General features: G+C 40.7%; 1 protein-coding gene across 1 annotated transcript in view; it reads right to left on the minus strand.

Annotated features, from left to right (window-relative positions):
* LOC102308678 (raftlin) overlaps positions 1 to 25,154 on the minus strand; it is a 126,770-nt gene that overhangs the window by 60,979 nt on the left and 40,637 nt on the right. Inside the window, exon 3 of the mRNA XM_005923718.3 lies at positions 8,846 to 9,023. Within this exon, the coding sequence (XP_005923780.1) occupies positions 8,846 to 9,023 (178 nt within the window). The remainder of the gene's footprint in view (positions 1 to 8,845; positions 9,024 to 25,154) is intronic.

Consider the following 25,154-nt stretch of genomic DNA (forward strand, 5'->3'; position numbering starts at 1 on the left):
CTGACACCCATCGCTCAGTGTATACTGCTGCCGCAGCATACAGCAGAGCAGAAACTGGGCCGGCTGACTTGTTAAGCAAAAATTTCACACACTCTGTGAAACATTCATTACGACGAGCTGGGAGCTTCTTCTTCTTCTTCTTTTTTTTGCAGCGTCATAACAATCAAAGGCACAACGGCAAAAGCCTGGTGGCACTGCCAGAAAAGGTACATGTATCCCCTGTTGGTTGCGACATAAATCTGAACCAACCAGCTCGGCTGGGCTTCAGGCACTTCTTCAGGAAACAAAACAGAGAAATGGAGACAGAGATGCTGTCAGCTAGTAGAGTTTACACGGTGCAGCAGAGAGGGAAGCATTTGTTTTGTTACAGTCTCAGTTTTTAAAATCTGATTTCACATTTTCGACCTTATGAAACATGCTTTGAGAAAACACCCAGAGGTTTATTGTGCAGTTATGTGACGGAAGTTTCAAAGGATGAAACAAAGTGTCCTTCACTTTACTGGATGTTGAAGAAAAATTAAAACAACGTCCGATCATTTGCCATTCAAACAAAAGTGATTCAGTCCTTCTAAAAGACTTTTAAATAAATAAATCACTCTGAAGCGCAATCATTTCCTTTACTTTTGTGCTATTAAATGTTTTCTATGGAGGAGGTTTGGAAAATAATACTAAACGTTCATGGAAGAGACTTCTGCAAGCAGAGAGAAGGAAAGGGCAGGGATAAACAATTCAAACTGAGCTCTCAGTCCTGGAGGGAGGCCTTGGGTTAAAAATAGCAGCTGCATCACCTGCAGTCCATCTTCACTGTGTGAAACGGTGACTTTTCATGCAGCTTGCAGCACCGGCTGTCAACCCCTAAAGCCTCGTGTGGTTAGACGGGTGTCAAATGCCTGCCCACCTATGTGGAGCTCCCTCCTGTGGGAGTACACCTGCTCCACTCCATCCTCTGCCACGGACGGGTCACATGCTTTGTTTCTCCGTAGAACAGCTTTTGTTAGACTAATCACTCCCACTGGAGCTGAACGTTCACATGGAAACTAATTGCATATTACCTGTTAATGGCTTGCTTTGGGATTTGTTTTAGCATTGTAGTGGCAACATCATCTGTAAATCTGTGGTTTCCAATTACACTTTGTTCACTGAAGTATGAAAAGTGATTCTGTTGATACATTATTGTTTTCCAGTGGACACCAAACTGAAAAAATGTCCAAAACAAGTTTAGTTGTTGTCTATTATTCAAAATATTATTCTCAGAACAACGCTCTGAAGAGAACTTTTGGCGACTCACAGCTCGATTAAGAAGAAGAAGATATTTGGTTAGCGATTGGTAATTCCTGGCAATAACCGCTTACTTCTTTGGTAATAGCTGAGATCATAGCTGTCTCCCCATAAACCAAAAACAGACTATTTACCCCTGAGTGTTGCTCAATAAAGAGTTAGGTATTGCAACATCCAGTCTGAGAGCCCACTGGCCATCATCTGATGACTTAACCACTTGGGAAAACAGGCAAATTTTCTAGTGTAGCAGGAGGCCTTGCACTAGTCATTGTTTATAAATACTGACACATCCATCCACCCATCCATTTTCTTCCACTTATCCAATTTAAAGATGCATTTGGGAAGGAGCCTATCTCAGATGTCATAGGGCAAGAGGAAAGGTACACCAAGGACAGGTCGCGAATCTCCTGCAGGGGTATCACAGGGAGAGGATACAACTTGGGCTCACCATTTCACCTAACATGCATGTCTTTGGATTGTAGGAGGAAGCTGGAGTATCCAGACATGGGGAGAGAGTGCAAACTTCACTCAGAAACGCCCCAGCCAGCTGGTGGATCCAAAGCCAGGACCTTCTCGCTGTTAGATGACACTGCTAACCACAGCAGCCCCAAGCTGCACTAAATATGGATGCATTTAAAGCAAAGCAAATGATAAATCATCACCAGGTGTTAATCAGTGTTTTCAAGGTTTCACTTTTGCAAATGTTGTATATTTTCTGTTCTGCACAAGGACTCTTTAGTCCCAACAAAAGCCTAGTAAATGATGATCGAGTGACTACAAAGACAAACCAGAAAGGTACCAGTACCAAACATCTTGTGCCCTTCTCACAGATGCTGACACCCAAAATACACATTTTACAATAAAGGTAGATGGACTGGTTCTTACAGAGCACTCTTCTAAATCTAATTCTAATGTAATGACTGCTCAAAGTGCTTTTTGCTGCAAACCACACAAGCCACATTGACCTATTCACACATTATTTGTGGGTTCAATATCTTGCTCAGTGGCACTGAGGGAGCTGCTGACTGAACGACTGGTTAGTATATGACCAGTTCTACCTCATGAGCCACAGCGGGACACTTAACAACTCAGTTCTTTTGTTAAGGGGGAGCTGTGGCTTCACTGTTAACCAAAGTGGTGGACATACTAACCACGAGAGCTGTCACTCTCGTTACCCTGTTGCTTATCTGCTTAAAACCTGATTACAGCATTGGATGGATATTCTTCAACTTGTGGGCCAAACTTGCCTCCAGCAACCTGAAAACCTCTCAGCAAATGACTTATCCCCTCTTTTACTTGCCCACAAAAACTGATACCATTGCTGAAATCACAACCTCTCACCTCCTGTAGTATATTTCATAGAAATATATAGCTAAAACATACTTTCACTTACACTAAGTAAGCATGTGTGCATTCAGTAAAATGCTTTAAGTCATTACTTTAATATCACCCAATTGAGGAAATGGCTTGAGAATAGTTAAACTGCACTCTCTGTATGCAAAAAAAGCTTTTCACTCACACGGCAGAAAGGAAGTCAAGGGTGCATAAAAGCATTCCACGGCAAAGTCAGCGAATGACTCAAAATATGAATTTCCTTCTGGCCTTTTTGCATCAGAAACAAAGTCGTGTCAGTCCTCTCCCACCCCAACTCATCTATTGCTATGACGACACAGTCAGGGTGCATCTGAACCCATGTTTAGCACTCTGCCACTGTGGTGCTTTAATAATACAGCACAACTCTTCTAATGTCACATTTTCACAGGTTCGTGAATAATTTCACCAGAGCGAATCCCCCCGTAATGGTTTTCAGACCGTACCTCTTTATTTTCCTCCTTCTCCATCCCTCTTGCACACTCTCCATCCTTATCCTCCCTCTCAACCCATCTCTCTCTTTCATCTCTCACTTTCCCTGCAAGCACACAGGAGCTCTTTGCAATTACCCAATAATGATGAATATATCCCATCAGACATTGCCTGCTGAACTGTAACCCTATTCCATCGTGACCAAATTGAACACTGGAAAATTTGACAGTTGACATTTTAAATTTTCAAACGGTGCAATCCATTTTGTATGCATTTCTTCTTCTTTCCCATTGCAGGATGTAATGGGCTTGAACACCACCAGTGACAAATTAAAATATAGGGTTTTTAAAGTTTTACCCCCCCCAACAAGATGTCAGTCAGGTGACTGCATCTGAACATGTGTAGATGACATAACGGTGAATGTACACAAGCTCTCTGTTAAATTCCCACAGCATCACCCGTCCATTTGAATTGCCTTGTTGACTGAGCCTTTCACACTGAGGTTAATACTGTAGAGACTTAACTGGGATTGTGTCTGCAGACATACTGTGCATGTCAAATATAAATATAGCTGCTGTACACCAGTCAGCTCCTCTATTTTGACTTTCACTTTGTTTTCTGTATAGTCACAAAAAGCTGTTCATTTTGGAGCGATGGATGAATGGCTGCCTGCTGACATGTTTTCATTGTAACCCTCCACATCCCCCCAACCCCTGCACCCCTCCCCACCTTCTTCTTCTTCTTTTGATCCCTGGGCCTGACAGGGAAAGCGAACAGCAGAGGAGATGTTCTCCTTTCTGGTTTTGCTGATTTCTCTTCCCTGATCCCCTGGTGGAGTTTTGGATTCCCTTGGGCTGGTGCTGATGTGAGCAGCTGTCTCCACGGTGACAGACACTGCAGATAAAGCCTGGGCCTTGCATTCGGTTGAGGCCATCAAAGGATGGTAAACTTCCCTGCCCTTTTCACTCAATCTCTGTCTCTCCTTTTTTTTAAACAGCATTCAGCCTCCTTCTGTCTTTTTCTTTCTATCCAGCTGTGATTCTCTTTCATTCCTCTTCCCCCTTATGGTGTCCCTTTTCACAGGAGCAAGGCAAGCATGTCTTTAAGAAAAAAAATACAAGAAATGCAGTCTATTCAGCTGCTGCCCTTTCACTCAATGAGTCAATATTTTTGCTGTCCAGTTTTCCAGAGCAAAGGGGAGCAGAGACCATGTGCACAAATATCTGTGCATGCCAAAAGTGAGCCTGAAGTGTTCTATACAACAGCATCGGAGGTGATTACTAATGGACACAGAAGGGAGGGAAGATAAGGTGCCATGCATTCTAACTACACCAAACCCCTGCAGGTGGGGCATGGGTGTCCTGGGGAAAAAGGACTGAAACTAATTTGAATAAATATGATTTTTGACAAATCTGCAGATGCTACCGTGTTGACCTTTATTTCAATAAGATTCAACTTGTGATTTTTTTTGGCTTGTGAAGGTTTCACAGCATCATATAGGGGCATTTCATTAATTTTCTTTAATGTGTAATTGTAATATAATCCATGCATTTGGTGTTAGCAGAGTAAAAGTCAGCTTTATTTTCTGCATAAACAGAAAATAAAGCATCTCTAATCATCAGGTTTAAAATGAATAACTCAGTTCTATTTTGCAATCCTTTTGATAGGAAGGATAGGAAGGACCTTTATCATGGGATACAAATGTCATATGCAATGCACTTCAGTATAAGCCTAATATATATGGTTATCACTGTGGTTTTAACAAGTGCTAAACAATGATGCAGAAAAATGAAGCCAAACGGAGGTGCCAAAATCTGCAGTTCCTGAAGCAGCCACTTGGGATCCATTCCAAAAATAAAATCAATAAATTAATCAATAAAATCAATTCCTGTAGATTTCCATGCTGAAATCTCCAATTTTCCATTCTCTTAGGTGTCACCTCAGTTAGAACTTGAGTTAACAAATAATTAAAGCATTTCATTCATTTACTCTCTCACCTGCACTTTTAACACAGATGTGACACATCAGAAAATATGTCATTGTTTTGGTAATCGTTATAGACACAAGTTTGTTTGACAGGCTCTGACGAGCATCCTACTGTAAACGCTCTCTCGAACTCTCCTCTCCATTCATTATTTCCAGAGTAAGCATGCCTCAGATCACCGTATAGCAACTAAGTCTTTTAAAAATGTTTTTCCCTTTTTCTGGCAGAGACGTCACTGTCTCCCAGCGGCTGTCAGGTGAGTGACAGTAAGCAGGGCATATCGTAACGACGTGCACTGCTCAACTCTGCCAAAATTACTGTAAATAAAGATAAACCAGAAAGTCTGACAAACCCAAATTAAGTTGTCATGCTTGCTGTGATGAATTATCCCACACTGTGGAGGCTGTTTCTCATACTGTACAACAAGAAAAATCAGTGGAGGGTTTTTCTTTTTTGTTTTGTTTTTCGCTGAAGGGAGAAAAACAAGCCTGATATCTGCAGCAAACACTAGCAGGGATGAGGAAAAAGAAAGAGGTATCTTAAGACTGGCTCCCTCCTCCGATGAATTTAAATTATCATCAGCATACAATTGCACAAACTAATTTGTTTACTTCTCATTTGTGACTTTTTTTGAGCTGCATTATTTATCTTTTGTTCTGTTTTTGTGCAATGCTTAGTTTGCTTGTTTATTTTCTTTCTGTTTTATTTTCCATAAGGATAAACAAAGTTTCATTTCATGTTGTTTTATTGAAACTTTGTCACCTTCCTGGTTGCATGCCTGTTTCTGTTTTCAAATATTTATTTCTTTGAACATCAATAATAAATTCCTGTCAGAGTAAGCCTCCCTTTAGTTTTATAGTTTTTCTTACATGATCACTCTGTGGTTGTGGAACAACTGTTGGGGCACAGCAGCTCTTATTATTACACTCCTTATTCTTGGTTGCTTGTAATATTGGGTATTGGTTTTCTGCAGTTATTGCATTGTCGCTGTGGGTGAAAGAGTTGCTAAATGACTGAAATGTCACTGTAGATTAGTGACTGTGGTGTTGCATTTTTGCTCAGCAAGTAAAGATCTGCAGGAACAGTTTGTCAGTCTTTAGGAATGTGGTTTAAAGGAACAGCTCACCCCAAATTTAGCTAATTTTTTTCTCTGAACTTTGGTGCTTTTTATATATTTACATTGTTTCGTGTGACACAGGAATTAAAAACAATGTGACAACTAGATTATATCTCAAATGCCTCCAACTGTCTTTTCTGCTCCATCTGTGTGAGATCCAGGTCTGCATGACAACTGTGACTCACAAGCAGCCACAGGAGACACAATGGAGCTCTTTAGTGGCACCATCATGCAGGGATGAGCTGAAGTGTTTATGACGGATTTAGAGTGTAACTGCTTTAAAACAAACAGGAAATAATAAATGATCTGAACATGATAGCTTTTTTAGCAACTACTTCTTCAGTTTCTCAGATTGATTTGCACAGTGGTTAGCATTGTTGCCTCACAGGAAGAAGGTCCTGTGTTTGAATCCACCATCTGGAATCCACCAATTTCTGTGTTATTCACAGTAAGGTGTAAACATGGCAAACATGGTTATTTTGTTGGCTGCAATCTATTTTTGTGTGTTACGCAACACATTGTCAATAAAACCTGCACTGTTAGGAATAAAAACTGGTAATACTGTAGTTTAAAGTCCACACTTTCAACACGAGGTAAAATGGAGACAAGGCTCAGATCATATTAAATTGGTTTCTTGATGATGGGTTGACTGTACTCACTTGACCTCCACAGTCACCAGATGTCAATGCAGTAGGACCTTTGAGGTGTGATGGACCAGTAGATTTGCATCCTGGAGGTGCAGCCAGGGGTGTAATTTCCAGGGGGGTTATGACTGCGATCTTGACCCCTCCCCCCCCTCAATGTTCAGCACAAAGTTACGCTGATGGATGCAGCCAACAGATATGCAGCAGCCGTGTGTTGCTATCATGTGAATTTGGACCAAAATGTCAGAGGAATCCTTCCAGCGCCTTATTGAATCTATGCCACAAAGAAATAAGGTAGGCCTGAAGGCAAAAGGGGGTCCAACCCAGTACTTGCAAGATGTGCGCAGCTCTATTGCATTCCTGGGAAAGGCAGAGACTTCTACAACCTGGATAACTCATATCCAAATAATCAAGATAAATAGTACTGCAGGACGTAAACTGCATAATTTGATTTTGGATGTAATGTTCCTTTAAGCTGTGAGGAATTTGATTTTTCTGAATTTGATGCAGCTCAGGTAGATCAGAGAGTCATCTTTATCCCGAGTGTCACGCACATACATTTATATCAAGCCACTTTAGTAGAGACGCAAATGTAAAGACAGCAAGTCAATGGGGCTCAACAAACAATCCAAAAAGCAGGCGAAAGGATCAAGTGCTGTCTGTCAACCCGTACACACTCACACACGTCCATGCCCTGCAGCCAGTGGACAGTTTTTGGTAAACAGGCCTGAATTCTTAGCTGGGCTTCAGAGCCAGACACAGCAGCCACTGGGGCTTCAACCTGTCTGCATGTCACTGCTGCCAGAAAAAGGAAAAAAAACATTCTCTTCATAGATTTTGTCTTTTGGATTGTCATGTTTTTATTTTAACTGACTTCACAGTTTGTGGTCCTGAATAAACTGATCACATTTCATGACCCTTGGGGCCATCAAATCCAGTCAAAACTCAGTGTTCTTCTATTTACAGGACAGGACAGCGATATTAAGAAGAAATCGGACCGGTCCGAAAGTAACCATCACCCCGTGCTGTCATTCACTGCTCCTTTATGTCCTTCAACCACCATTGGACCAGCTCCCTGGCGTCCTGCCTCAACTGAAATGTGCGCCCACACCCACAGTTCCCAGAAAAAAAAAAACGGCGGGGCTCAGGCACGGGGCTGGAGGGCAGATGTAGCGGGCAGTGGTGACTTTGGGCCATGCAGCCAGTTTTGGCTTGAGCGCTGAAAAATCCCATGTGACAGCTTGCAGAGCCGCAAACAGATGTTGTGATGCTGTGCTGTCAATATAGCGACACTGGAAGGTTGTACAATGAATATGAGCCTCCACAGTGTGTTTTCAGATTACAATGATGAAAATCTTTTTACTATTATGCATTCCAAAAAAAGAAGTAATTTCTGAACTATAACACAATAGCCGTAAACATAACCATTATGTAGACCCCGATGTCTGCCACCAACAAGCCAAGCTACCATTTTTGCAGAAGATGAATCAAAACCTGATTCCCACTAAGTGTTTTTCTGCATAATGACACCAATTAAGGTACATTAGTAATCTTAACAGGCTTTCTTAAGTGACTATAATGGCTTCATCATTTTGTGCAAACAAAGGTCTTATTCCCACAAGTGTGGCTAAGATGTCTAAGGCCCATGAAAGATGATTGCCTCGGGGCCAGACCCCAGTCTTTGTTTGGTAAAATACTTTTAATAAGAGCCCTCAGTTTAATGGTAGGCCGATTCTTGTCCAAAAAACGCCCCCCAAAAGCTTTTTTTCAGTATTTTGTTTTACTTCAGAAAACTTTAAAGTAGTAAACATTAAAATATTGAAATATGTTTACTTTTTTACATCCTCTTTCAAATATCTGTATTTGCAATTTTAACACAAACACTTTACTGACAGTGTGCCATCTTTTCGGGACATGAAGAAAACTGTATGTTGGTTGGGTAGGAATTAATATTTGAACTCTCTCCTATGTAACAATAGTCTTAGCTCAGCCAGTTACACATTTAAATGACTCTCTTACCCGTCATTTAATCGGACCAGTATGGCCCTGTAGAGCTGGTACTGTGGGCTGTTAGACTCTGGACCACAGGGATGGATGAATGGATGAACAGCAGCCAGAATGAAACCCTGCTGGTAAAGCTCCTGCAGCTGACCTGGCAGCTCTCGCACTGATGTGAGGCGCAGAGTGGAGGTCCCACCTGAGAAAAGAAGTGGGGAAGAAATGTGTTAGAGAAAGATGTTTGCATGTGGAACAGGTTTAATGTGAGAGCTTACAGCTTAGTGATAGCTGCAGAAAAGTTCTCATGAAGGTTAAGTGTCATTTGTTTGTCAAACAAAGCAATCAGGAGTATTTGTATTTGTGTTCATTTAAGTTTTCTGTGTTTTCCTGTCAGCCACCACTGCCTATGTTCATAATTCAGCCATTCTTCTGTTTACTCTGAACAAATTACAGACTCTCCAAAGCAATCACTGCTGTTGCAAGAGTGGGTTTTTCTCCTGGCAAAAACGACAAAGATGAACTAAATTTCCTCTAGTATGAAGTAAATTAAATTTACTTATTTGTTCACAAATCATTTTAGTGCACATTTTCACACAGGAATTTACACAGAATGCAATTTGAAATTACACAAAATCAGATTTCCCTCATCGACTGATCGTAACACAAGGTATATGTATATTTTTGAGGCAATGATTAATTTTAAGCCATTAACAGAAAGACTTGCAATAGCAACTTTTTGACACTGACTGTCACAGTGACAGATGCTTTCCTTTCCCCCCATTTAGTCTCTTGGCCTTTTTCAACCTTTCCATATTTGGCTCTTCTCTACCTTTCTACTCAATATCCTCAGACTTTCCTCCATTAAGAATCACCTGCTCTTGCTCTTCCTTTCGTCACACTCACCCATCGCTGACTCACTGTTGCACACCTGTTTATTTTTCTGGATCCAAAGTATAGCAGCATGTTTTAACCTCACCCATTCTGCCTGTGCATTCATTTAGGTCCATTTTCTTCATCAACTATGACATGCACACTTGTAACACTTATTCTAGCCTTCATACAGCTCAGTGTGTAGAGAACAAAGAAATGTCTAAGGTCACAAGGGCGTTTACCCCTTAACGCCTGGGCTATCATATTTAATCCATACAGTTTTTTGAGATTTTGGGACTTCTACTTCCTCTACTTTTTTCTCTTGAAAAATCTAAATAAATTTCACAATACACTTTTGAACAATTAAAAAATCTGTAACAAATTGAAAGTCAAGCATAGTAATTAAAATGTAATTAATTTCTTAAAGAAATTTGTCAGACGCTGCAATAAACTTTCCATTCTTTGCATTTTTATGGCAATTATTTTACAGTTGAGGCTTTAAGGGGTTAAAAAATATACTAATGGAGGTACTGAGAAATATTTCTCACTGCAGTTCTTGGAGTTTGAACCATTTCTATCACACAACCTAATGACAGAAATTACCATCCTTTGTCACGGCTGTTAGCTCCTTTTGATTCACCCTTTTTTCTCTCACTTGAGCTCTTCGTCACTGTACAAAGTTTCTAGTCCAGATAGACCTGCCTACAATTACAAATCTATTGACAATTATACCAGAAAGCATAACAGATATTGTCTTCAGATACTGATTTAAGAGTCATTTCCATTTTCTTGGCAGTTAGCTTTTTGCTCCAGCTCCACAATCTGTGAGTTAAACAAAATCCAGTCAGAGCTGATTGCTATGGCTCTGTATCACAGCAGCCCTCTATGTTCTGACACTCGGAGTTGCTCTCAGCTCAACTTAACTGTCCAAGAAGAGAGGATGGGGCCCCGACATTAATGAGCAGCAATCACTGAGCTTCTAAAAAAAAGAAAGTTAAGGCCAGTGCTGCTGCTAAAAGCTCCTTCTCAGCATTATTTTCTTCCAGCAAGGACCCCAGACATACACTCGAGGGACAAAAACCTGCAGCAGACAGCAGCTGTCAATGGTTTCACTCAGGGAGCAACCAGCTGTAATACAACAAGCCACACACAGCTTCTGTCAGACAACATTGCCAATTTGGATGTATGGTAATGAGTGTGGGAAGAGAGAGTGGTTTAGTTCAGGAATGAAAGTAATTGCATTAGAAAATAGAGCTTAATATCTGGATGAAGAAGAGGAATGATGGAGAGTCACAGCAGCAGTGACCACATAACAAGAAAGTCATAAAGACGTAAAAATGGGGCCTGGGCCTGGATGGATGATGGCTCGGATCACAGCAGTACGCTGTATGGGGCAACATTTACTGCAGGCTAAACAGCTGGGGTGAGTGGGAGCGAGCCAAGATAAAGAGCTGGGTGCAGAACGAGAGACCGCGGAGGGAAGAGACGAAAAAAGGAGGATGAGGAGGTCTGGTTGTCTTTACAAGCTGTCACAAGACATGGGAAATGTCACTTTGGCTAATTAGAGTCAATGAAACTACACAGAACGAAAGGTTCAGATCCATGGGAAAAGTCAGTCTGCTAAAGTTCAATGGGAGGTCAGAGCGAGGGCGAGTGTGGGTTCACCTGACTGACGATGCCAGCAGTGTTGGTTTTTTGTGTTTGGTCTCAGGTAGAGTCAGCAATGCTAACAAGCCTTTCAAATGATCCCAGTACAGTTCATGAAAAGAATGAATCATCTTTAGAGAGGTAATCAGCGTGCTTTTTTGCTTAACTTATCAAGTAAAGTTTGATTGCACAGTGTAGTGGCTATGAAATAATGGCATAATCAGCATTTAGACTGGCTCCCTGCAAGCCTTGCTTTCATTATGCGGTTCTGTCTGCCACCGTGTGCGAAATCTCTCAGGAAAATTAAGGCTTGACTGCACTACCAAAACAGGAAAAGGATAGCGCTTTTGTTTTCCCCAGTAGCTATAGGTAACTTGCCCATGTAGCTGAAGTGGCAGATGGTAGAGTAACTGTGGAAACTTTAACAACAAGAAGAGTTATCAGAGGAGGCAAAGAAGGTGTAGAGAAGAGTGATAAATCAGGGTTCAAAAGCCATATGGAGTTAGCATTATTACTACTAAATCAGCAAATGATTGAACTTGCCTATTCATTAGCCTTTTGCTAACACTTTGTTTCTAATTTTATTATTATTTTTTGTCATTTTAAAGTTATCTGGTCCATGCTACAGGAACGCTGGGGGCGAGACTGGCTGTCACTTTCACTGAAAACATCAGAAAACCCCAAACTATACAATGCACATTCTATTTTTTTGTAATCATGCAGCTCTGAGCTTTTTAAGACATCACTAGACAAACGTGCATGTGAGAACATGCCCATCACAGTTGAGTCTGACATAGCCAGTCTTTAATCTGCCAGCTCCCTACTTGCAGTGTGACCGTCACGTCCTGCCTCCAGCACGCTCTAAACTACACAGAGAATATCCTCTGAGTGAACGACTTCCTGCTCCGTGCTGCATGAAAGACTCGACAACAATTGAAAATATCCTGACCTGATTATCTCGTTGTTGTCCAAAGTTCACGTGTAGAAACTGCTCTGATGTTCCTGAACATCAAAGGAGCAAAGGCTGAAAATATCCACAAACACTAATAGTCTATTCAATACTCCAGCCTCTCTCTGTGTATTGAATTCCTTGTGCTCAAGATGCAGGGATTTTTTTTTCTTATTTATTCTCACAGTTCAACACAAGGACACAAGGAGCCAGATTAGGGTCAGTCAGTCAGTCACCGCGCATTTAAACTCGTGACACTCACACTGTCATACACAGTCAGTGTTGTTATTGTGTGAATGCTTGTGAAGCAGTGAATTATGACATACCTCCTGCATGTATGTGAATAAAAAATATATTTTGTTATCACAATAACAAAAGCAATTAGAGCTGGTGCTGCTGGATGACATCACCCCTTCAAACGTTTAATGTGATTTCTATATTTTTTTGTACTTTTGGATATTAAAAAACAAAAAAACATTTTCAATACCAACACAATGCAATGCCTGCTTATTCAGCATTTATTTCACCAACCCAAAACACTTTTATAACACCAGCAATGTGGTACATATATGCAATATTTTCAGGATGTGCTTTTTGTGAGCTTACAGTATGAAATCCTTATGCAATCTTATTTGTGTAGCTATAATCTAATTATATGCTCAAATGTATTCTGGGATGATTGTATTTTCTTAATAATTTTATAATGTAACCCCAATTACATGCGATCCATTGCTGCCCTCTCTTTGCACTTTGCAGACAAAGTCATCTAAAGCTCACTCATGTGACACTGCATGCTATAACAACAATGATGTGTTGTGCTTTAAGCTGGCTACGCTATATCATCAGGTTTGCAACAGAGGCACAAGGGATTTGTGGAACAACCATGCTCGTGCCAATCAGACAGCAGCTCCTGTGATGTAGATACAGAGCTGATTCAGTCCAAACCGCAACTCTTCCTTCTGGGTACAAATCCAGAGATTCATTGTGGAACGGCTAAAGTAGAAGAAGAAGATGATGATGAAGAAAAAGACGAGGAAAGGGAGAAAAAAATCACATGCTGTTCCTCCAGGGAAAAAGAATGCTTCGGCTAAAAATACTCCTCCAAATTTCTCAATCACGCTCTGTCCTACTGTGCCACAATGCAGGAGCTTTAGAAGTTAAAAGGCGTGGAGGAATTAACACAAAGAAATAGGCCGCCATTGCAAATGGGCGAAACGTATTTTCCCCTCCTCCTCTCTTGCTGCTTTCCTCCACTGCTGACTGCCTTCAGAAATGGAATTAATCCTTCTGTGATCTGTGATTTTGCTTTTTCATTCCTTCCCTTTTCATTTTGGTGCAACACGAACACCCTGTCCTTTCCCCGGAGGGATGCTACTGCGTGTGCACATGGTTCATGAGGTGCTAGATATGTGGAAAATGAAACCAACTTTGCTTGCTCTCTGATCCCCTTATTTGAGAAGAGTAAATAAGGAATGGTTTCAATTAGGCAGTGTGAACACTGCCGCTGGCAACTTCTTAAGTTGGCCTTAATCACTGTGTGAGCTGCTAATAATCTCAACCAGAGGCCTTTAAACACAGAGACTCTACATTTATTTATCAGACCAAATTTTATTTATCATGCTGTCCCCAAAGCAATATGATGCCCAGTGCTGCGTTTCTCTGAATCTCTTGCTGTTGTAAGGATGTTTACTCTGCCCTAAAATCATGTTAGCCAAGGAGAATCGCTTTGTTTGCGTAGATGAGAGTAAATTAGCCGCCTTATAACTCCTCTATGCAAGTGTCGGTGTTGTTTTTGTACTGCAAATATTCCGGCCTTTTTGAAGGAGTCTGTGGTCGATCAGACAACGAATCTGGTAAACCTTACATGCAAACTGGCAGCCAATTACTTCACTCCATCTTTTTGTTTACCCTGGAAGAAAATTCTTGCACATATCAACAGAGAAGAGCCCTAAACTAACAGGAACAAATCGCTTTGTGACAAATAATGAGAAAAAAAAGAGCTTCTGGCTGACAACCAACAAATTGGTTTTCTGGAAAATTGTGTAAGCACAAAGCTGTCAGATAGAGACTGCCATTAAACACAGAGAAGGAGACAAAGGAAAGGCGTGAATGTATGTATGGATGTATGGATGAGGAATGATGGCTGTGTCCTCTGGATAACAGGAAGATGCAAAATCATTTACTCACCATTTGCTGTGCGTGACAGATCATGGTTAAGAATAACTTAGTGCTGCATGAGTATGACTACTTATTAATATCAGAGTTTTGCAGTGATCCTCTGAGCATTACAGGCAGATGAGGGAAAAACTGAAGCCATTTAAAATTAAAAACTGTGGAAAACGCCCATAAAATTAATCGAGTCATGGTGTATTTCTTACTTATTAAACACTCTGACTGAAGTTAAAAGTTTACGATGTTGGAAGTTTTCCAACATATCCATGATGCAGCTTCCAGGGCTGGTACATGAAGTCCATACACAAGTGTCACAAACTGCAGTTCCTACAGTGGCCACTTGGGGGTGTCACCAAAAGTAACTCAATCCCCATAGACTCCCATGTTAAAATGTTTCACTTTACAGCCGAAATAAACATGTTTGAAGCAAAATTTTAATTCAAAAAGGTGAAGTGTTGAAATTTTTTATTTTTATTTCTATTTCGTATTTATTTATGTTATTTATTCCACTGGACTGGTGCTTTTTTGGAGCATTTTGATGGAATCATCTGGCAAATATTATGACCTAATGTGAGGTGTGTGCTTAAATTTTGTTGTATTACATTTTTGTATTTTATTTATATTGTGATTACTGCTTACAAGCGTTAACGTAGCACTATATCCTCTCATTTAAATATCGTCACTTTGAGCTATATTTGAGGCTTCAATATGTAAAGTCCAGAAAACCGGTGGGTAATGTCGCCTAGATCCATATTTTATATGTAGTTTGTGGATAATTATTTTAATAACTGCTAGATTATAGCATAAACCTTTACAAAAGCTACTTAATGAAGCTTATAGAATTTCTTTTCTGCTGCTGCGTCTGAAGTTCAATGGATTTGGCCATTTGCTCATTACAGTGCAAAATGAAGTAAAAATGTTAAACTTTTAAACGTTAAACTGCTCACACTCTCTGTTCCCCATATCATGATGAGGACCCTTAAGTGTGAGATTAATGCACAGGGTCTCCCTTTAGTTACATTTTGCCTTGTCGTCTGATATACTTCATGAGGTCCCTAAATGTCTGTGATAGACAGGATGAGACTGCAGGCAAATGTGTGCTGCTGGTGTAGTTGCTGTCAAGGGACACTTCACTGCTGAAGGAACATTTCAGAGAGGTTTGCAGCAATGGGAGAAGTCTGAACTGCACAGACATTATGAATGGGTATATTTTAATCACAAACAATATATTTTGCTGAACCTAATCAAATAGTTTTGTAGCCTGAAGCCAAGAAAAGAGTGAGAGAAGAAGATATGTCAAAAGCCAAAGTTAATTGAACATGTAAAAATAGCTCTCCCAGACAGAACTCAAACATCTGCCTTCTGGTCGGGCGGCATGTGATTATATTGCCACCATTTCGCTGACCTCTTAAAACTTATTGCATATTGCTTGTCATTTATTCTCATAGTGCACTATACATATCAAAAAAATTATTCTATAGGCATTCAAATTAAATCGAGAAAGAGGTCCTGAGCGAGCAATAGCATGTAATGAGTAAGGCGTAGGAATGGACTGAAGCCTCAGAATGACAAACTCACAGATGAAACAGAATATCAGTTATAAAGAAAATGCAATTAACACAAGTAATAAGGAAGAAACAATTGGAACTAACTGTGATAGACTGCGTGTGTGTGTGTGTGTGTGTGTGTGTGTGTGTGTGTGTGTGTGTGTGTGTGTGTGTGAGTGAGTTCAGCAGAGTTCATAGTGAAGATGTAAACAGTTTGAATATGCGTAAATGAGAGAGTTCAGCTGAGGAACAGAGTAAATAATAAACACCCGTTCCACTTACAGTGTTCCTGTGATGCTGACCTTCCACACTTGGCCACACATATTTAACTGACTCATCACTTGGAACTGGCAGAAGCCCCCATTTCACATGTTCCATGTCTGGAAAAGATCCAGATATGGCTTAAACTGTTAGCAGTCGGACGTACCGCCCACGGGACATTGGATGGTTTAGGGGACTAATAGGACTGCTAAGGGGTTAAAAGACTTATATTTACACCAACAAATCTGATCGCATCTGTCTGTGTTTTCCTGTCCTGCCAATCCACAGAACCATAAAAGAGTTCAGCCCATGTGTTAGAGATGTGACTGAAGCTGTTTGCCAGTCACACAAAAAATGACAGCCTGGATGACGAACGGGAAAGGGCTCCGAAGGAGATCTAAGCAACACGAACCGTGATGTTCAGCATTTGCCAAGATCATCACAACATGCAACACCTCACGGACGGGGATGCAGGAATGCTGGAGCCGCTCTCTGTCGCATCTTTTAAAAGTTAATACATATGCAAATTTCAATTTGATTATTTAAATGCTATTATCACAGTGTCAATAACCTGGAAGTAGCAACCTCTGCATCCCACTTACTGAGATGCATTCAATTACCTTTTAAGTATGCATCATACACCTCCTTAGCATCTACTTAAGGTAGTTTGGGCGATTGGATGGTAATGCCTTCCAATTTTTCTCAGCAACATTCATTGTGCATTCAGACTAAATATTTGCTCATATCAGTGCAAGAGGCTACGACAAGAAAAGATTAATGTGTCCTTTCCCTGAATATGACCCAGATGACCTACTGGGACTGGTGTTTTATAGCATTTTTCTAGTGTTGCTCGTGCTCGCCCTTCAAAATGCTGGCATCAGTGGCAATTTGGGTTTCAATATCATCACCCCTTTGACATGCTGACTGGAAGAGCTGGTGGAATCAAAACACCAACCTTCTGATTTACTAGATGACCTGCTCGACATCATCAACCACAGTTGTTTATGTGCTGGTGTTATCACCTTGAGATTGGATCAAATATAGTGGTGCCTTAAAAGTGAACTTTCCAACATGTATTTAACATTGTAAAACCATCATATTTTCCTAATCAGCTCCTTTCAGTGTCTAACCTTAACCAAACAGAGAGTGAAAAAATTGCCATCCAATAAACATTAAAAATAGTTCAACATATGAGTCAAACCCCAGTGTTTGTGCCATAACTACCTCACCTCACCTACCACCTCAGGCAGACCTTTTACTATTGCGGTGGAAACACTCCTATGTAATTTTAGAAAAGCCCATGATAAGCACAAATAGCCAATATAATGATGTGGTTGGACGGCTTGTTGGAAAATGCAATCCAGGATTAGAGACAGAGGCATGCGTCTGAAAGCATGTGGCATAGCAAGACAGGTTTTTACAACTCTGGACACACAGACAGATTTATTTATTTATCCATTTTTACCTTTTGTAGTAACAGTTTTGACTCCAACAACAAAACACAGTATTCACATTACAAACCACCTAAAGGCAACCTCACACATATTTGATTGTCCCAGAAAGCAATGTTACTGTCTGTGTAAGATATACAAAGTCATGCCATTACATAGAAGACTTTATGTAGTGAATATGCATCTTCTTAAACACATATCTAAACATTTACAGCTTTCAATTGGATTAGTAACCTAAAAAGAAATCTACTTTCTACTCATTGTGAATGACTGTAGAAAACACAGTCATTGTTACAACCCAATATGATCATAGACTGTGTGTAAAGTGTATTTGTCGTGCGACAGCCCCCATTTGTTTTTGGACTACATGTTTTGAAACTTTATCGTTAGCATCGCGTTCAATATGTGCAATTATTTTTGGACCCATAAATGGCAATTTTTAGACGAGACAACAGAGTGCTAACATTTCAGCTGATGCTAATGAGCAGTTAGCAGGTTGCTTAAACGGCATAGGTGAAACTTACAGATCTGTACATTTGCTAATTAGTGCTAAGTAGTCCTAGAGAGTTGAGTCCGTTCATTTTGATGTATTATTTTCAGGAACGTGCATGTTTTGAGCATGCATCAAGATATAGTGCTAACTAGCACATTATGGAAGTAAAATATGGGACTTTCACTGACCAAAAACTAGAGCACATACTTTTTGGACAGTCTAGACCTCACAGGAAGCCATGAAGTCATGTTGTACTATCAAATAACTCTGTCAGAAATCCACCAAAAGGAACCAACAGCACAAACGGCCCAATTTGATGACGCAGACTTAGCAGAGATCAGGTTTAGCAAGCAGCTATCAGCTACAGCAGCCTGTCAGCATTTCCAATGTGTGTGTGTATGTGTTAGTCCCCATAGGGAAATTACTCCTCTGTATTTAACCCAATCACCCAGTGAAGCAGTGGGCAGCCACCAGTGCAGCGCTCGGGGAGCAGTGTGTAGGCACGATACCTTGCTCAGAGGTACCTCAGAGTAGCCGTTCAGTAGATTCAAACCCCCGACCTTCCGATCACAACCACTTTATCTTCTGAGCTACCTCTGCCCCCACTCCCGTCAGTTAAAGCAGCCACATTCCTAATTCTAGGCTTTAACAATATCCAAACGGATGAATTTTAGGGGGAAAAAAAATCAGAAGAAAATGATTCATCCCCATATAGCTCTCATGAAGGAAAAATTAGCTATGGGGACTAAACTCAGATTTGGTACCAACATGTAAACATGCTATTTTAAAAGGTGAAGTCATTTTAACCAATTACGGGAATTGACTCATGATGTTGCCCACTGAAGTTTTTGGCAGTTTTGCACAAACCAAATTAAACAGGTCGCTTCAGTTCAATACTATCTTTGATAAATATGACTGCCTCTGAAACGCTTTGGTTTGAACACTTTTCAGCTCCTTGCTTACCATCTTGTAAACCTTGCATTTCACGCTTGCTGCTATCCTCCTTAAACAAGTCACCGCCGACACTCATCTCCACCAACTCCACCCTGCATATACTCAGCTCTCCACCTCTCCTGTGCACCGTCTGTTGTTTCGGATGGTTGACTGCATATTTAAACTCTGTTGTGTTCTGTTCATGGTTTATCCAGGATGCATGTAGGTAAGGCTTTGTTTGCTTGTGCAGAATTAGAAACACTTTCCTCTACCTCCAAGATTTTGTCAGTATGCTCTTGAGCAGGGCACTAAATCCTAGACTGGATAAAGGTTTCTTCTGTATTGAGTCCCGAGCACAGCACAACACATGTATCCTTATTCTACTTTCCATACATAAATGTGACTTCCTGGGAATAATAAAAGTTAAAAAATGAAAAAATAAATCTGTCAACTTTGAATTGAATCCCTGCCTCTGACACTGGCTCACTTCCCCTTATAAACCCATCTGCCATGTAAGCACCTCTGAGCTGGAGCCTGCCGCATTTCCATCACTCACCACATTTAAAAATAAATGAGTAAATATGAAATTAATAAGCTGAAAGATTGGAGTGCCGAGGCTGTGCGCTCACACACGTCACGCACCGCCTCTGGGAGAAATGGTTCAACCACATTTGCATGGGGGAGAAAATAACCCAGCATATATTATCCACCCACTGCAACTGATTTTTGATCCTGCTGCTCCTATCTGTCACATCTCTCATTCGGTGATATTGACTCATATCATCATGATTAGAGAATTGTTTGTTTCTGCTAATACTAACAGCTCAATTAGTGGCTGATGTGTTCATACTGGTGGATAGAATTGCAGAGGACAGAGTGTCTTTATTTTCTTTCCAATGAAAAGAAGTCATTGAAAATGCCGCTGTGCCACTGGGGACGGGGGGAATATATTCCTGGTATGACATCAGCGTTGCTTAGTACCCGTTAACACAGACAGGGTGACACCTGGTGATTCTCAGCGTTGTTTCATGTAATGTACCTGTAATGAATATTTTCATAGCAACAATGAAGTTGACTGTTTGGGTTTTTCAGCCCAGAAATTTAAAATTGGTTTTAGCTTCATTTTTATCGCAGCTGCAATTAAAATATTGGGATCTACTTTCTCAGACCTAAAGACAAAGACCGATAAAATTTGTCCAAAATGGCATCAATAATAAGGCATCTCAGGGGGTTACTGGTCACCCAGCTTTACACCCCTGTCCTACATTCTTCTTCGGTCATGGATCACAGTCCTTCAGTGCATCAGTTACTACTGTCTACTCTAAAGTTGAATTTGCATTAGATTAGTCTTTTATAATAACTACAGAGTGATAACTGTGAACTTAGTCTTGCACAAGTCTACCATATCTGTAACTTGTAAAGTAAAAATCACACCACAAACAACGTACTATATTTTGCCAACTGGGACTTTTGGAAGTTTGTGTGTCCTCTACACATGTTTCTGCCTCTTTCCTGAATGAGAGTTAAGGAGTCTGCATTAGCAAGTCTAAATGAAAGTTAGGACAACATTTCCAGCACAAATTAATGAAGGACTCTTGGTATAGCATGGAGGCACATTCGTTGAAAAAGCAAGGCCTAATTAGAGGCGTAAACTCTCAGCAGGTGATTAGATGGATAATAAAACATGAATAATATAAAAAATTAGTTTGCTTGTTTTTTCCAAAGTAAAGTCCTTTGTTATGTTGTCCTCTTTGGGACACCTGGAGTACTGCAGTAATGTTGCCTCACAGCAACAAGGTCCTGGGCTTGAATCCAGCATCTGGCCAGGACCTTTCTGTGTGTAGTTTGCATGTTCTCCTGTGTGTGTGTGGGGGTTTTCTCTGGGTACTCTGACTTCCTCCCACAGTCCACTGAAATGCATTTAATGGCTTAGGTTAGTTGGTGAGTCTAAATTGCCCATAGGTGTGGATATGAATGTGAATGATCATCTGTTGCTCTGTTAGCCCTGCAGCAGCAGACTGCCGACCTGTCCAGGGTACACCCTGCCTCTCACCCTGTGAAAGCTGAGACAGCCCCGCCCCCCATCCAAAAAAACCCCAAAACGTATATATATTGCAGATTTAAAACTTTGTCCTTTTTAAAGCATAACTAATAGTTTTTCAATCAAGAAAACAATCTCACATATGACTGACATTTAACAAATTGTTTTCTGAATTGTTTTCTGAACACAACTGCAAAATAAAAGTCTCCAGAAATCCTTGTTCTTGGCTACCCAGCTATAACTCCAGAGGTGACTGTGTGGCTCTTTTCATCTATGCATATATGGCTTTGTGTACATTCGACAACACAGCAGGGAGACACTTTGTTTGTAGGAGGGTTATTTAGTTATTTTCTGTTCCAAAGAAACCACCATGTAGTGCTGCAACATGTGTTTCCCAAGCAGAATTATAAGCTCTTACAAGTCTGTGCTCTCTCATAAAGTCTTAATAAAAGCTAAGCAACATGAATATACTGTAATTGGCCTTTTGGAACTGAAGGCACCACCCTGCTATTCTCTCTGTGAAGTAGTCATATCGTTATTCAGTGTCCAATTAAAATGGCCTTAGTCTCCTCAGGAGCGCTCCAGTCCTGTGAGGACCACCTGCAGCACCCTCTCTCAGCCTCAGCAGTCCGCCTTGAGTCATTAGCCTTCATACGAGCTCAAAATGGAAATGCCAGCAACTCCTCTGTCTGCCGCCTCTTTTATTTTTCCCTGCTCTCCCCCTGCTCTGCTTTCTCTCATCCCTCTCCCACAGGAGGGGGAAGTTTTCTCTGCTTGCGTCCTCTGTACATTTAGCCCATTTTTCTGCCTCTGCTCTCGCCAGGGAATCTGCCCCACTACCATCTACTCTCCTTCGCTCTCTCTATCTCGCTTTTACCACCACTGCTCTCTGCTGCTTCCCCTCCTACAAAAAACCCCGCCATCCATTCCCTACTGCGTTAAGAAGAGCAAAATCTTTGAAGGGTCTCTTCTGCTCTTAACCTCTTTCTCTGCCTCTACAATTGAGAGTCTATATTCTGTATTTTCCTCTCATTTCTTGTCCTTAATGTCCAGATAGTGGTTCAAGGCAGGAGAAGGTACCAGCAGTGTGATAGTGAAATGAAAAAAACAGCGAGCGATAAGACTTCAACTTGGCCAGCATGGCCAAAACCAATATTTGCTGTTCATTGTAAGTCACAAGTTGTGCACAGTCCAAAAAGCCTATGGAATTAAAGCATTCTCAAGGAGAATATAAAATAAGAAATCCCACTGCGGACAGGCCTGTGTGGCATAATTATCAAACTTAAATCTCTAGCGCAGAACTTCTATGGCCCCTTATAAGCCTGAAACGAGGAACAGCTCCAATAACAATAATCCCTGTTTGTCATCGTACTGGATCTTTTGTTCAGACAATAATCATCTACTGAATGCTAAAATCATTTTATTTAGCCTCCTCTTTTTCTTTCCAGCCTTTACTTCATTGCTTGCAGTGTGTCTGTTACTGTGGTTGAGCCCCTTTTGAGTGTTAATAAACCAGTAATTGGTACGCCCATCCCATAAGGTTGACCAGCTGCCCCATTTTATGTGAGACTGTGCAGAAATTTGAATTTTTGTAGCCTATTAACAGCAGAACCTCCAACTCCACTTTTAGGATTAGACATTTTTGCTAAAACTCATATTTATGGCTGGATAAGGTGACTCTGAAACATCTGAAGCCTTTCAAACCAGACTTCTAGGTAACCTCTGATGCATGTCTCCTTCACTCCTGTCTTTTCATTCCTTTGGCGTTTTCAGTCAGGGCACATGTCTGCTCCTCGCTAATGCTGGATCTGCTGGAGGTCTCTTCCTGTTAAAATGGATTTCTTCCTCCCTGCTGTCACTGTGTTTGCTCACGGGGGATTATCCGATCATTGAGGCTCTCTCTCAAACACTGTAGAGTCTTTACCTTACGATACAAAGCTCCTTCAGATTACTGTTGTTGTTGTGAACTGGCACTATAAAAAAATTGAAGTGAATTGCAGGAAACACTTAAAGCCTTAAAGTCTAGCTCCAAACTATTTCTGTGAAGAAAGCAGCGAAGGCTGTCATTATGGGTCGACTGCAGGTTAATCTGTCACCCTTTTCTGCCGCCTGTGCTGCACACATTGGGAAAATTGTAAGTAACCACAAAGTCACGAGCTATGCATATTTTAGAGGAATATGATGAAACTACTACAAATAAAATAAAAACACAGTTAAAAGAAACACTAGGAAACTATTTTATCACTAGATGAGGGTGGTGGAAGGTGAGCCTGAAAACCTTTTTGAATTTTGTGACACAGTACAAAAAGATTGTGCTGATGTTTGGTAAGCTTCTTGGATTTTCAGCTTTCAAGCTTAAATCACAGTGAACAGGTTAAGCAGTTATTGTAATAGTCTTTGCAAGACCTACCTTCAGTTTCCCAACACTAAAGAGTTGGAGAAGTCACTTAAATTAAAATATCACAGGATGTAATCATAAATCTATAATCTTTTTAGGTAGTTTTTAATATTTAAGCTCGATCACAGTTCCACACTGTGACTAGAAAGCAGAAACATTGCCTTAGTATCTGACCACCATCGCACCCACACAGGGTTTAAAATTTTGGTTTAGTAAGAAAAACAAAGAAGTCGGTGGGCATAGTCAATATTTTATAAACTTCTCTGGCAAGGCAGACAGTTGGGAGTTTATTAGAGTTTACTACTTTGTAAGATAAAAATAAAAAGGTCATCAGTCATGGATCATTAATAACCTGTATGAATCACAGAGAAATTCAGACAGTAGTTTAATTAAAAACAAAACAAAAAATCCCCACAAAGATATTTTATTGACTCTATTTTTTCAATTTCTTTTTCTGTGACTGACATAAAGCTGAGTTTAACTTGATCAAAGTACAGTGGCTCAGGGTGCACTGATAGACAGAAGGGATACTTTTGTCAGGTGTTTGAGGAGATGTGCTTTAGTAGACTTTAGTCTTTAAGCAGAGCCAATCTGACACCATTATTATGCACAGACACACAGAACGGTACATGAAGCAGCTCCTGAGCTGCGATGCATAAAAACACTGCACAGATGTCCAGACTGATTGTGTTACGCTCATTAATGACATTAAAAAAAATTAACTGCACTGAAACGGACAAAGTGGCATAGACACATTTAAAATTGCATGAAAATCTGATCCTGATATTTTGTTGATACTTTATTTATTGAACATATTGATTGTCTTGAAAGCTCTCCAACTTGAAATTCAGTTGCTTTTAGGGAAAACTCAGCTCTCTCTTGAGGGGTGTGCTCTTCCCCGACTCCCCCATAATTCCAGCACTGTCTCAGACTTGTTCTTTCCAGATGTTTAGCAGATACGTTCACTGTGTGAACCATCTTTGATTTACACTGACATCTGGTAATTAGCACTAAACATGATAAAGAAATTAACAAAGCCATCCTTAAAAATGTAGATCTTATACATTTTCAGCTTTAAAGATCCGTGTTACATTTCATTGTGTGGCCTCCAAAGGAGAGTAAACTGTACATTATTGTGTAAACGAAAAGAGACAGAGTTAAGTTGGATTTACTGTCCATTACATCCCTGCAGGGTGTGAACACTATCGACCCCTCTGCCTTTTCACCTCTCTGTCTGTGAGGATGTAAGGAGCAGCCAGGGCTCCTGCTGTGTGGACTAATCCATGCTTCTCTCGCCATCTTATGTCTCTCTCTCTTTCTCTCGCTCTCTTTCTCGTCCAGGACGCCGTCATTAGCAGTCTCAGCTCAGAGTGCAGCTCGGTGAGGCCCTGGGGCCAAAGCTTTGTGCCTTAATTACCTACCTAATGAGTCACTGGGAAAGTCACTGGGCCTGCTGGTGCCTCGCTCTCTCCCCCTCATTCTTTTCTCTCTCTCTCTCTCTCTCTCTCTCTCTCTCTCTCTCTCTCTCTCTCTCTCTCTCTCTCTCTCTGTCTTTCTGTATTTATTTC

This window comes from Haplochromis burtoni, unplaced genomic scaffold (assembly GCF_018398535.1).
Source record: "Haplochromis burtoni strain Fernald_Lab_line unplaced genomic scaffold, NCSU_Asbu1 Contig_64, whole genome shotgun sequence".
NCBI lineage: Eukaryota > Metazoa > Chordata > Actinopteri > Cichliformes > Cichlidae > Haplochromis > Haplochromis burtoni.